The 12,747-nt window shown below is 48.2% G+C and overlaps 1 protein-coding gene across 2 annotated transcripts in view; it reads right to left on the bottom strand.

Annotated features, from left to right (window-relative positions):
- NRG1 (neuregulin 1) overlaps positions 1-11,585 on the bottom strand; it is a 224,298-nt gene extending 212,713 nt beyond the window's left edge. For both annotated transcript variants that reach the window (XM_078148157.1, XM_078148158.1), the window contains exon 1: positions 10,804-11,585. In XM_078148157.1, the coding sequence (XP_078004283.1) occupies positions 10,804-10,891 (88 nt within the window). In that variant the 5' untranslated portion in view covers positions 10,892-11,585. The remainder of the gene's footprint in view (positions 1-10,803) is intronic.
- Between the last annotated feature and the right edge of the window lie 1,162 nt (positions 11,586-12,747).

Below are 12,747 nucleotides of genomic sequence, written 5' to 3'. Positions count from 1 at the left end.
AGAACAGCTAGTGAGTTTCACTCTCAATGGTGGTAACAAAGCCCAGAGGGGATCAAAGGACATGCAGGAAAACTCTAAGCAGATGGTGCTGCCTGTCACTGGATTAGAGCGGTCTGAGAGATAGAACGTGACCCTAAGAGGTCCAGCCCAGCCTTCAGAACGCCCCATTTATTCCTTGTGGGGGCCACTCTTCAGAGGATGGAGAAAGCAGAGTACCCAGTGGAAATCACAGCCAGAAATAACCAAGAATCTAATTTTTCCTTCTATTTTTGGACCTGTCACTGATTTCTTTCAAGCTTCTCAAAAGAGACTTCTCCGCCATCTCTGCCTAAGTTTGCACAGAATGCCCAACATGGCACTACTTCTATATACCTTAAGAGGAAACAGTCTGAGAGGGTGGAAAGAGCTTCTGTTGCTGACACTTACCTAGCAATGTGACCCTGAGCCAAGTCACTTAATCTGTGCCTCAGTTTCCTCATCTGTTAAATAGGGATGATCATCTCCGGACTATCTGTATCACAGGACTATTTTCGAGGAAAGTGCTTTGTAACCTTCAAAACAATAGAAATGGCCTCATGGTGGTAATAGTGATGGGGATGGTCACTGGAGAGCCCCAGTAAAGTAAGGCAGTTAAAAGGCAATGGGCAGAAGCCAGCCTAAGGACTTAAGAGAACTCACCTGAACAAACATTGTTAAATGCCTACTATGATTAAGGTTGCAATACGTGGTAACCCATTCACTGGGCACTTGAGGTGAGGGAGTCGGGCACCTGGGAGTGACTGACTCAGGATAAAATCCTGTGTGGCTGGGAGGATGCTGGGACCCTCAACAAAAATGGGGAAGTCTGGAGGTTGGGTAGGTTTGTGTCCCACTTCCAACATGGAAGATAATGAAGCCTTAGAATCGCCTGCTTTGAAATCCCTATTCAGCTTTTTAGCTGTGTGATCCTTCAGTCCCCCGTCTCTAGGTGGAATGTAGCTCCCTGAGGTCTTCAGATGCAGGGCTCTGCAGGACTTTGCACGAATCATGTCCCCTCCCAGGGCCCTGGGCTGGATGACCTGCCCGGCCTTGGCAAGTTCCAATCTGAGATCCCAGGGCCTTTCAACATCAAAGACACCAACGTTCATTGAGTGTGAAGCGAGGTGCTCCTTGAGCGCCCTCTGCAGGACAGAGAAAGGTGACAGAGGCAAGAGTCAGATGAAGGAGAGAAATAAACACACAGAGACTCAAAGGATTGACCTGGAGGGAGCCTTAGACATTCTCAAACCTGGAATTTTCAAAGGAAAGTGAGGAACTCCAGGAGGGTGGGGATGAGTGGAGTGTCTGCCCAAGGTCACTCATCAGTTACTGAGTGATGCCAAGGATCTCTTGAGCCATATCTCTTTTCCAGGGCTGATCAGTACAGCAGAAAACCCCAGAGCTAGCTAACAGCAATCTGGATAAGAGAAGAAATGCTACCAAAGGCTTCCTATGGCTACTTTGTTCAGAGAGCAGTGGACTGAGGACAGTCTCGGATACAACCACAGGATTAGAGGGTCAGTCCACAAGGATCTACTAAATGCCTCCCATCAAGCAGGAGCTATGCTGGGCTCTGGAGCTACCAAGGAAGACAAAAGGCAATCCCTGCTCTCAGGGATCTCACAGTCAAATGGGAAGGAAGCACGGAAACAAGCAATTGCTATTGTTAGCCCCGTTCTGCCGATGAAGAAAGTGAAGCAGACTGAGATTAAGCCTCTTGCCCAGGGTCACGGAGCTGGGAAGTTTGTGAGGCTTGATTTGAACCCAGACCTTCCTGACTCCAGGCCCACTGAGTTACCTCGCTGGGTCTTAGAGTTGCAGTGGGAAGGGACCTTAGAGCAACAATGATTTTTGGTTTTGTCCCCATAACATGGAACTATATATGATAGACGCGTGTATGCACATATGTGTATATACACATGTATGTAGATCACAGGTAATGATGTTCAGATACATATATGCATATATAATCTACAAACATACTTCTCTACCCATGTTCTGAGTACATATTCTGCTGGGGCAGAAGGAGAGAGAACACGGATTTTTCAAGACTTCCAGTGGGGAAGCATTCATTCACATAGGTTTCAAGATTCCAAAATTAATCCCTGATGAAGCTGGGTTTTGCTTTGTTTTAAAATGCTCCCAAAGAAAATGTGGGAAAATTGGAACACTAATGCATTGTTGGTGGGGTTGTGAAATGATCCAACCATTCTGGAGAACAATTTGGAACTATGCCTAAAGGGCTATAAAACTGTGCATACCCTTCGACCCAGCAATAGCACTTCTAGGGCTGTATCCCAAAGAGATCATACAAATGGGAAAAGGACCCACATGTACAAAAATATTCATAGCAGCTCTTTTTGTGGTGGCAAAGAATTGGAAATTGAGAGGATGCCCATCCATTGGAGAATGGCTGAGCAAGTTGTGGTATATGAATGTAATAGAATATTATTGTGCTATAAGAAATGATGAACAGGCAGACCTCAGAAAAACCTGGAAAGACTTGTATGGTCTGATGCTGAGTGAAACGAGCAGAACCAGGACAACGTTATACATAATAAGAGCCACGTTGTGTGATGACTAATGTTTAAAGATTTAGCCCTTCACAGTAATACAAGATCTAAGACATCTCCAAAGGCCTCATGATAGAAAATGCTATCCACAACCAAAGAAAGAACTATGGAGTTTGAATGCAGATCAAAGCAGACTATTTGCTCTTTTTTTTTCTTCTGTTGTGTTTTGTTTCCTCTTTCTGGTGGTTCCTCCTATTGGTTCTAATTCTTCCTTACAACATGACTAATGTGAAAATATGTTTAATAGGAATGTGTATGCAGAGCCTATATCAGATTGTGTGCCGTCTTGGAGAGGGTGGTGGGGAAAGAGGGGGAGAAAAATTTTAAACTTAAAAGCATATGGAGGTGATTGTTGATAAATCAAAATAAATTAATTTAAAAAAATAAAATAAAATGTTCCCAAGCTCTTAGGCAGCATCATGGATAGAGCTGGACTTGGAATCAGGAAGATGTGAGCTCAATCCTGCCTAAGTCACTGACCAGCTGTCACCTTGGGTAAGTCATTTAATGTCTCCCAGCCTCAGTTTCCTTATTTGCCAAATGGGGATAATTATAGCACTTACCTCACAAGATTGTTGGGAGAATGAATATATATATATACATTATATTATATATGTATATGTGTATATAAACATATATATTATATGTGTATATGTGTGTATATATTATGTACGTATATGTGTAAGTACGTACATGTATATGTAATTGTATTATACCCAGTACTTTGCAAACGTTAAATCACTATATAAATGCTCAGCATCATCATTATTATTATTATTACTACTATTACTATCATTACTTCCATCTGGTTAGAGAATTCCATTCTGCGTGTGATGGCTCTGGGCAGCCCCATTTTCCATTCCAGTACAGCACCTGGGGGATTACCTTCTACCACACCCTAGCTTCTCCAGCCAGCCAGGGCCTCATTCTCAATGGACTTCTTTCTAGCCAAAATAGGTCCCCATCCTCCTTTTCCCACATGGGAAAAGAGAGCCATGCTCTAGGGTTAAGGGGAGAATAAAGAAGATATACTGGTCCTCAGTTTGGTTTCTTGTCATAACAGAACATAACTGACTTAACTTGCTCTGTGGTTAAAACCACACCCAGGATGGTTTCATTTGGAATGCTAGGCAGAGCTGTAACTACGGTGGGTGGGCTTTGTTCCTTAAGTGATAAAATACAGAGGGTGCCAATGGCACCATACTGAGATGTCCTTCTTTCTTTCCTAGTCTATGGTTCCTGGCCCAGCTCCACCTCTGTACCCCACCATCCCCCAGATATGCAGTTCTTTAGCATGACAGCACCTCATGGCTTCTCCAGCATTCTCCCTTGATAGTCACATCCCAGCAGAGCCCCCACACATCCCTTCTTTGAACCTTTTCCCCCAGTTATAGCTCTGATGTTAATAAAACACTGATTTCCCTTCCAGAAACTCAGCCCCTCCCCATCCTGGGTTGGATCGCATGGGAGATGCAAGGGGATGAGAGGGAAAGACAGAGAAGGATAATTTACATTCCTGCACCTGTGCCTTATTGCACAAAGCCAAGAAGGCAGGAGACTATCCCATTACATCAGACAAGAGGACAGCAACTATCCTCCCCTTCGGAAATCTCCCTAATAGCTACTTTTGCTAACACAGTCTCTCAAGAGGAGTACAATGAAGTCCATGTGATAAAACTCAGTTGAAGCATTAACTCAAGTGTTACTAGGAGCTCGGGTTTCAAAACCTTCTCATAACTTATAAACCTCAAGAGGTTTCTGTCAAAGATAAAGTTATGCCGAGCTTTGCTTGACTTTCTTTATTTGCACAAAGTTCAACACAGATTTTCATAAGTATGTTACTGACTGTCATTGTGGAAGTAGGCAGAGAATTGTTAATAAGGGAAAGTCTGACTGCAGTCTCCATGACGCAGGAGCACAAAGAGTAATTAGGTCTCAAGGGGAAGACTCTGATTGGAAGATACAGTTGGCCATGCCCCTATTATACATATTCCAATGGGTCTGAGTTCTCACCAGTTCCAGAGGACCCTCCAATCATGACCCAGCCATCTAGGTATTAACATCTAGTGCAGATCTTGCCCACATCATTCTACAGTATGTCACATGGAATCCACATGCTGGAGACCTTCTTCACCATCTACAGACATTGCTATGGTCCCTGCCAATAGAGCATTCTGGCTGTCCACCTATCAGCCCTCACTCCTGCCATGTGACCAGTTTTCTCTTCCTAGCCTCAATTCCTCGACAATATCTAGCCAATATATGACTGACATTTATAGTAATGGCTAGATATGCTTATTCATTGTATTTCTAAGGATAATAAATTTGGTATTTCAAAGGGGTAATATTTCAAAATTGTGTCTAATCATTTTGTGCATACACACAAAGATCAAATAAATTTCATGTCATGTTTTCTTAGTCAGTTTTATGCTGGAAAGCATTATGGCTGGCTTCTGAAAGGTTTGTTTCTGACCATTGACACTCAGTATGATCCAGGAACGTTATTTTGGGATTATAGATTGAAAACTGGAAAGGACCTTGGAGGACAACCACCTTATTTTGCAGATGAGAAAACTGAGGCCCAGAGAGGTTAAACAAATTGGTAATAAGAGGGTCACACAGCTAATAAGGGCCTGAGACAGAATTTGAATGCAGATTTCCCTAACTCCCCATCTAGCACTATACCTACTACTCCATTCTGTCTGAGTTGTGGCCCATGCCCTGTCATCAATCCACTGTATATCACTGAATAACCCATTTAGAGAAATCCCTCTCTCATCTTCATTTTCCTCATCTGTAAGCTGAGGGTCCAAAGTCTTAAAAGCCTCTTCCAATTCTGAAATGCTGATGCTATTTTGCCTTGGAAATAATAGCAGAATTCCTACAGTTTGGTGTAATAATGATACTTTCTTAAACAAAAAAAAACCTAGCACACCTAGAGTTAGAAATCACTTCTAGGTAGATCCACTCATTTTACAGATGAGGAAACTGAGGCCCTGAGAGGGAAAGCGACTTACTCAAGATCCCACAGGCACTAAGTGAGAGCACTGAGATCCCAATCTCACTCACCTACTCCAAGCCTCACTTCTGGGCCAGCCACCTAGGTAAGTCACTTGAATCCTCAGGGTCTCAGTCTGCTCATCTGTAAAATGGACAGGCTATATTTGAATGACCTGTGTTGTTATGTTGTTGAAAGTGTTCAGTAAACTGGGTGATGTGCTCTCCTTACTCTCATAGACCTCCTGGCATTTTCCTCTGCAAAATGGTTCATATTTTATTCTATCAATAAGGCCATTACAGTGAGCTCTTATTTCTTTTTCTTTACTAAGCAGAGAGAAAAACAAAGAGGGTGTAGCTTTTTGTATTTAGATTGAAGCAGAGTGCCCCCCACCTTGACCAATACTTCTTTCCCCTTAGTCTCTGCCATGCTGTTCTGCTTTATCTGCCCCATAATGCCTGGTTCTTGCTATTTACCCTAAGGAGTGATGTCATGGGGAGAGCATGCTGTCAGTTTCTACCCACTTGGAAGCCTAAATTTCTCATTTTTCCGCCCCCTGTACTTACAAGTGGTTGGAAAGGTTACAGGCAAATGTAGACACAATTGTTCTAGAGTTTGGCTTGATAAAGTTAACCCAGTTTAAACTGTTGACAAAGCCAAGCAAATAGTGCTGAGGGAAACCACAGCCACCGAGCATCCAAGCATCACAGGAATTGTGTCTCTAGTGGAGATTTCATCCTCACCATAGTCTTGGCTGGGGGGTTGGCCCATTCACTAACAGAGAATGGAGCTGCCCAAATTATACAAGAAACTGAGACATCTGAAGAGGGGCCCAGCATGCGGGAGGTCCCGGATGTTACAGAGCCCTAAGCACATGTAGAAGAATGCACCAAGGGTGCTTATTTGGCTAAGAGTCAAAGCATCAGTGATTATTGGGCTTGGGATCTATTAGAACCCTGAGCAGAGAAGTGGTAATGGTCCCAAATATCTGCAGACCAATCGGGACTTAGATGCTGGTACAGAAATGCATCGGTCTAAGAATTGGCCACCAGTGGCTCCCTTAGCCAACACAGAGGTCCAATTGAAACTTCCTGCTTTTCAACAGATGTGTGTGTATGGTCATGCCTATGTCTGACCTAATGCACATCGGGGCTCACGTTTACTCTCCTGGCAATTCTAAAGTAGCACAGTCACATACAAGGGCCATAGCTGCCTGGATGTCTTTCTGTTGGCCCATTTTCAGGGGCTGTTATGAGGCATGGGGGTAGGGGGGCTTGGAGGGAGTGCTTCAGTGTTAGGGATCCGATTACATCAGCAATTCAGCCATAAGAGGTGGGCAAACATTCCTAGTCTTGCAAGGTCATAGGATTGGAGGCAGATGGGATCTCAGAGACCCCTTAAATCTTATAGATGAAGCAACAGATTCCGAGATGAAATTTTTTGTTCAGCTTGGAAGAGTGAGTAGAGGGCTGGGCCTGGAGTTAGAAAGAACTGGGTTTCAGGTCCTGCCTCTGAGACATACCAGCTGGTGACCCTAGGCAAGTCATTTAATTCATCCAGGACTCAGTTACCTTATCTGTAAAACTAGGAAAAAGTGCTATGATCTAAAATGAAAAAATTTAAATTTTTGATCCCCAAATCACCTGAGTAACAAGTAGAATAGTGAAGATTCTATCACAGACCCTCTGATTCCAAAACTCCTACACCCTGCAGCTTCCAACCTCAATGCATTAGTTATTAAACACCTGTTGTGTGAGGGGCCATTTGCTTGGAATTTAAAGATAAAAAAAGTATTCAGACATTTCATTAGTAGCTTACAAGCCACCAAAAGAGCTAAGGTGGATGGGAATCAATATAACAAGGTCCAAAGAATTCCCATTTCCACAGTGCCTTCCTCATAGCAAACCCGCAAATGAGATGTCAGACTGGGGTGGGGAAGGTGGGGAGCTGCCTACATAATCCAAGAAGAGCAGATGAGTCAGCTAAGAGGAGGAACAGAAGACAGCCCTGGGCAGAGCCCTGAGGCATATCCATACTTAAGGGACAGGAGAACAATGAACGAGGGAAGGACAAAAGTACTTGAATGAAATAGGAACATCATTCTGACCAGTAGGTAGGTCTTGCCTTTAGGAGTGATAGGTGTTTACTGACAGATTGCTAGGAGCCAGGGTATAGGAGAAAGAGTCCTAGGCCAGGATCCAGCAGACTTGAATGAGTCTCAGCCCTGCATTTAATTCACATATGAGCCTGGATACACTGCTTCACTTCATTGGGCCTCAGTTTCCTCATATGTAAAATGGAAATGGTCTCAGCTCTACCACAGGATGGCTGTGAAAGGAGCAAGAGAAAGTGCTCTCCCAGGCAACCAAGCTAGGAACAGGGTAATAGGCATATACATAGCAATTTCTGTTTATGGGTCTAAGGATACTGACTGTTGGGATAGGGTGGGCGCTTCCAAAGCAGTCTTCTCTGATGCATCAAGCTCTATGCCAGCACAAGCTATCCCCACATAGCAGTATTTATACACCCTAACCAGGGGGAGGCCAGTGCCTATTACCAGCAGAGAGGATATAGACAGGCCACGAAGACACCATGTTCAGCCCTCTTCCTGCACTTCGTGATGTGATGAGAGAAGACACACTGACTTTGCATTCAAATTCCATCTCTTTGGAGCACCATGACTTTGGACAAGGAACAACTCTCTTTGGGCCTCAATTTCCACTTTCATAAATGGGGTGCCCGGCACACAGTAGGTGGCTAATAAATGCCTCTTCATCTGTATACATGCTCTGTAACATCCTTTGCTCCTTTAATTCCCATGAACATAAAATAGTCCTACCTCCCATGGGATAGGAGAAAGGTCATTATTCTTCACATATAGGATGTGGAATACCAGCTGTCTTAACTACTCAACGAGGACTTATCATCCCCACTTTCACCTCCCTCCCATCTAGCCCTCATGCCCTTGCCAAAGTAATTTCACATGCCCACAGATCCAGGGACATCATTGGCTGCTCTCAAAATCTGTAGGTGCACCTTACTTTCTATAGAGTAAAATTTCAAAGTCTTTTCTTGGCCTTCAAGGTCCTCTACTATCTGGCCCCACCTAACTTTTTCAGGTTTTTGGAAAGGCAGAGAGCTTTCTCTCTACTCCACACCTCACCCAGCACTAGGTTTTAAATTTCTTGGATGTGCAGAAGCAGTCTAGGAGGGTAGCTGATAGAATTCTGGACTGGAATTCACATGAAGCCTCAGACAATTACTAGCTGTGTGACCCTGAACAAGTCACAAAAGCCTCAGTTCTCACATCTCGAAAATAGAAATGAATCAAAACTCTTTCCCATGGTTATGGTCAGGCTCAGTTGGGAAACCTTTGTAATGCAGTTTGCAAACATTGCAAATGTTAGCTATTATCTGTAGCCCAGATCAAATGATATGGTACATTAACATGAAAGGTGGTTGAGCCTAATGGATGGAATGACACCACTATCAATGCCCACTTGCCCTGGGAGTCAGGCAGACCTGGTTTCAAGACAGTTGAACAGATACTAGCTGTGTGATCCTAAGCAAGTCGTTGAATCTCAAAGGGCCCAGGCAACCAAGACTGTAGTCACAGAGGAGTTGCTGGTCTTAATTAGTAGAGGGAGTTTCCAAATCGTGAATCCCCCCCATTCTAATGAAATAAATCCCAGGTCCAACCGTCCCTCACTCCCCACCTATACTATGGTTCTCTACCTCAGAGTCTGTCCTCTACTATTAAACTATGAGTTGAAGGATGCTAGGTACAAGTCTTCATTTCCCTCAGAACCTAGCTTGGTAAGTCTTTAAGAAATGCTACCATTTGGCCCTGTTTGCCTCAGTTCCTCATCTGTAAAATGAGCTGGATGTAAAGCCACCCCAGTATCTTTGACAAGACAACCCCAAAAGGGGTCACAAAGAATCAGACAACAGTCTAGAGAGAACAGCACCCATTCAAAAAGATTTGTTTAAGCACACGTTCATTCTTCCAAAGTTTATTGGCGATGTGTTCTAGGGAGGACATCCAACAATGCAATTTGAAATAGGAGCTGGCTAACACAAGGGCAGCTACCCTCTCTAGAAGCGAAGACCAACACAGGGGTAGCGACAGGGTGTCAAAAAAACGCCCGAGGCCAAACGCTTCCATTTCTAATCACTCCACCAGCGGGAGGACCAGCCTTAATGAAAAGAGGCAGCTGGGCACCTGAAAAGGGGACAGCAGAGTTCTTCTCCCTTGTGGGGCTTAAGGGAGCGCATATGGATGGATTTCGGAAGGAAACTCAACCAGGATTTGGGGGGATCTGGAAGTCTTTATATGAGAGCTTTGATGGGACCAGAGATTTGATCTGCTAGGCTGACTTGAAAGAATTCTGGGCTGCTGATCAGAAGTGTGGGATGGTTAGAATGAATCGAAGCGAACCGATGCATCTCCAGGAGACCCTCCGTGCCCCAGAGCCGGCACCAAGACACAGCTGTCCTTTCCTTTCCTCTCTATCCCTGACACATCCATACACCTCGCTGGGAGGAAGGTCCCCTTCCATTCATTACCAAGCTTCCTCTCAGACTTTGGGCAACCTCTTCCGGCTGGCTCCACTAGGTGGCAGCCGGCGCCCGTCCAATGAGCTTCAACCTTCTCACTATTCCCTCAGTATCCCCGAAGGCCTGATTCCAGGACTCGGGTTCCACTATGAATTGCTCAGGAGAAAATGCTGCATCCGAGTAGGGGCCGCTGTAGGGCTACAGCCCAGAAGAGAGCAGCCCGGAGCCCGAACCTAAGCTTTTGGTTCTTTCTATCTGCCTTCCTTCCCTGGGCCTCAGTTTCCAAACCCGGAAAATGGACTCGGATTGAGGTCGGTCCTTTCCAGCTCTTGGTGCTCGGATCTTGAGCTGGAGAGACAGAGGGCAGCCAGGTAAGGAAGACGTCGGACCAGGGACCCCTAGGTGAGCCCTCGCCCTTTTCCCTGCCCCACGCCCACCCCAGTCGCGGGATGAAGAGATAGAGACAGCTCCAGGTTTCAGGATGCGCCGCTGCAGCCGCTGCTTCTGCAACCTGCCCGCTGCCGGCTCGCCTAGATTGGGCTGGGCTCTCTGGGGAAGGCAGAGTGGGACCCAATGAGAGCAAAGCGAAGAGAGGAGAGAAGAGAAGGGAGGAAAGGAGAAAGGCGAAGAGGGGGCGTCTCTGGGGTCGTCACTCACCGCCCTCCGGGGGCACAGTCTTCTGGCCCGAGCCTCGTTCCTTCTTTTTGCCTCTCCCCCTGGCCTTGCCGTCCTTATTCTCGGACATCTTGGCGGCGGGCGCTTGGAGATCTTGGATGTACTGGCGTTAGTCGGTGTCGGCTGTCCAAAGGCTCTCGGCGTCTCTTTCCGGCAGGAGCGCCGCAACTTTCTGGCCCCGCAAACGCCCTGGCCGAAGTTGGCGGCTGGAGATGCGCAGCGAGCCCCGAGGGTCCCCTGCTAGCCGGAGCTGCCGGGGAGTTCGGAAGGTCTCGAAGGGGATGGTCTCGGGGGAAGAAAGTCAGACAGACAGAGAGACCACCAGCGTGCCGGAGGAGGCGGAGGGTTCGTGTGGATCACCTGGCCAGTGCGGCGCGCTGATCCTCTCCAGCGCGCTCGGGTTCGAACTCGGGCTCGCCCTTGCAACACGCTCTGAGCCCCCCGCTCGTCGGCACTGAACGCGGAGCTCGCGAGGAGGAAGGTGGACTGCGCCAAGGACGAGGACGAGGAGACTGCACGAAGGGAGAGCGACCAGGCAGAAGGACCGGCAGGCAGGCAGGCAGGCAGATCGGAGACGCTCAGCTCACTCTCTGCCCAGGCCCATGATCGTGGCTGCGCTGCCGCTGCTGGGGCTGCTCCTGCTTTCGCCGCCGGCCCGAGAGCGGAGACCAAAGGAGTTGCTCAAAGTTTGGGGGGAACTCCTCGCCTGCCCTTTTCATTGCCCCGCCAACCACCCACCTCCTCGCCAGCAGGTTGGACGACACGCCGCGCCTCCCCTCCCCTCCCCTCCCCTTCCCCTGGCCCTGCCCCTCCCCCTCCCGCGCCCCTCCCCCTCCACACCACACCTCCCCGGCCCAGGCCTGGAACCGCCGAGGCGGCGCTGCTAGGCTCTCCTGCCCTAGGGAGCCGCCAGGGCTCGGTGCTCGCGGCTAGTGGCTAAGGACCACGCTGCCGAGGGAAGGTGGGAGGGCAGCAGCCGAGCAGGCCGTTTCGACGAGGCCCCTCTGGGCTTCTGCCCCGGACAGCGCCCTCGCCGCGCCGGGAAGGGAGGCTGGCTCTAGGGGGCTGCGATTGGCCGCCGCAGCTGTAATCCGAAACTTTACAGCTGCTGGGGACCTTGGAGGCCACCTAGCCCAAGGATCCCCCTCATTCGACAGAGGGGAAGACTGAGGCCCGCAGAGGGGAAGGCACTTGTTCGTAGCGTGTGGCAGAGCCCAAGTCCTGGGACTCCGGGAAGGTCACGGGAGCTGCCCACCTCCTACAGCCCCCCAGGGAGCTCGGAAGGGAGAAGGCGCTGCCCAGCGGCTCCCCGGCAGTGGGAAGGCTAGAGTCCCAGGGCTCGGGCTCTGCCACGGCCTCTCGTCTCTTCTCACTCTTCCTTTCTATCCCTCTGTCTCTACCGCCGTTTATGTGTCTCCCTGTGTCTGTGTATGTCTCTCAGTCTCTGACCCTCCCTGTATCTCTCTGGGTCACGGCTCGCTCCCCGGCCCCGGGGCTGCTCTGCTGGCGCCCCCCTGTGGGGCCTATGTGGCTCGGGGAGCTCCTGCGGGGCCCTTGTGGAGGAGGATTGGAAGTTCTTCCACTGGCGCTAGGTAAGAACCAGGTAGGAGGATTTTTCTGGAGCCCGAATGGGAAAGTCCCTTTACTTCCTGTCCTGGGCTCCGCCTGGGCGGACACTCCCTCCCTCCTTTCTCACCTGAGGCCCACAGCGAAAGTGCCTGGTCCAGGGAATTCAGGGGAAAGGTGAGCGCCTCCCCACTAGGAGCTTTGACGGGGCTAGCCCTACGGGACGGGGCGGGGGCTCAGGAACTGCTCCCTGCGCAGTTGCTAAACCAATTTACAACTTAGCGCGCCAGTGGGCTAGCAACGATCCCACCCTGCACTGTTCACCCGCTGGGCTGCAAACTAGAGATAGTCCTAGGGAAT

Source organism: Phascolarctos cinereus, unplaced genomic scaffold (genome assembly GCF_003287225.1).
Source record: "Phascolarctos cinereus isolate Bilbo 61053 unplaced genomic scaffold, phaCin_HiC Scaffold_9;HRSCAF=440, whole genome shotgun sequence".
Taxonomy (NCBI): Eukaryota; Metazoa; Chordata; class Mammalia; order Diprotodontia; family Phascolarctidae; genus Phascolarctos; species Phascolarctos cinereus.
This window is presented reverse-complemented; position numbering and strand designations above follow the sequence as displayed.